The 1,493-nt window shown below is 40.3% G+C and overlaps 1 protein-coding gene across 8 annotated transcripts in view; it reads left to right on the forward strand.

Moving 5' to 3' along the window:
• Positions 1-1,493, forward strand: part of LOC106878848 (glycogen debranching enzyme) — a 154,032-nt gene that overhangs the window by 99,620 nt on the left and 52,919 nt on the right. For all 8 annotated transcript variants that reach the window (XM_052970625.1, XM_052970632.1, XM_052970627.1 and 5 more), the window contains one exon: positions 766-929. In XM_052970625.1, the coding sequence (XP_052826585.1) occupies positions 766-929 (164 nt within the window). The remainder of the gene's footprint in view (positions 1-765; positions 930-1,493) is intronic.

Consider the following 1,493-nt stretch of genomic DNA (forward strand, 5'->3'; position numbering starts at 1 on the left):
GTGTGTGTTTGTGTGTAACATGCATATATATGGTATTATCTCATATATACAAAAACGTAAGCTGTTATATAAACATAACCATGAATAAGCCATGAATAGTGAAGCAAACATATTCCTAGAATCATCTTTACAGTTGTTTCAAAAGATCAGTAACTGGCAAATGGGTTTGCATACTGATGCAGTAATCAGACAAGTGGAAATTATTATGCAAAAATAAATGTGAAATCTTAGTTTATTTGAGCCAGAGGCTTAGAAGCACTGAATTTTTCTTCAAAAAGAGTGGCTTACTTGCCACTCATTCTGAAGGAAAAGTCTAGTGCTTCTATCTGTCTATCCATCTATCTATCTACCTATCTCTTCATCTATTTACATGTGTGTGTGTTTGTGAAGTGTGTGTGTATGTATGTGTGTGTGTGTGTTCCATACTGGCATGGGTTTGACAGTTTGACAGGACCATCTAGTGAGTGCAATGATTCATTGAATGGTCCTGAGAGAGAGAGAGAGAGAGAGAGAGAGAGAGAGAGAGAGAGAGAGAGAGAGAGAGAGAGCTAACATGTGGTTGGGTAGGTCATTGGAGTGGTGGAAAGAAAGGGGTAAGCATAATGCATGAGTAGAGTGACTCAGTGGGTGGGTGAGTGCTCAATGTAAAGTATGGGTGGAAAGAGCAGTATTAGTGAATGAAGAATGGGGATCAATAACCTTTAATTTATTATCATAAATCTACAGATGTTTTTTTCTTTTCTTTCTGTTTTTCTTAATCTTCAGAATCCCTTGTTGCTTGGAATTCCCACGAGCTTGGTCGTCTTGTTCACCGCTTTGGTGGACAGCCAGTTGGTTCATTCATCCAGCCTCAAATCCAGCCTCTTGTTAACACTATGGCCCATGCTATTTTCTTTGACCAGACCCATGATAACCCAAGCCCTATTGAGGTAAGTGTTTTGCCCCAAGTTCATCCTTTAACAGATTTTTTCTCTCACTTTCTCCCTCTTCTATTCATATATTCTTTCTCTGTTTATTCCTACACATATATTCTGTCTCTCTCTCTATACATATATACAGTTTCCATGTTTCACCATCATCATTATCATCATCACCATTACCATTATCATCATCATGAATGATGGAGTGTTTTGGGGCAGATTGGGGCTGGATGTCCTTCCTGTTGCCAACCATCACCTGTTTCTAAACAAGGTAATAATTTCACCCTGGCTAACATAAGATTGGAAACAAGGGATACCATTTGTATGATGGGTCAAATTGTCATATGATGTCAAAACAAAGAAACACAAGCATCATGTAATAAGCACCATCCGAACATAATCGTTGCCAGGCCTGCCTTACTGGCTCCTGTGCCGGTGGCATGTAAAAAGCACCCACTACACTCTCAGAGTGGTTGGCATTAGGAAGGGCTGTAGAAACTCTGCCAGACCAGATTGGCGCCTGGTGCAGCTGCTGGCTCTCCAGACCTCAGTCAAACCATCCAACCCATATAT

The sequence above is a fragment of the Octopus bimaculoides genome, chromosome 9 (assembly GCF_001194135.2).
Source record: "Octopus bimaculoides isolate UCB-OBI-ISO-001 chromosome 9, ASM119413v2, whole genome shotgun sequence".
NCBI classification, from domain to species: Eukaryota; Metazoa; Mollusca; class Cephalopoda; order Octopoda; family Octopodidae; genus Octopus; species Octopus bimaculoides.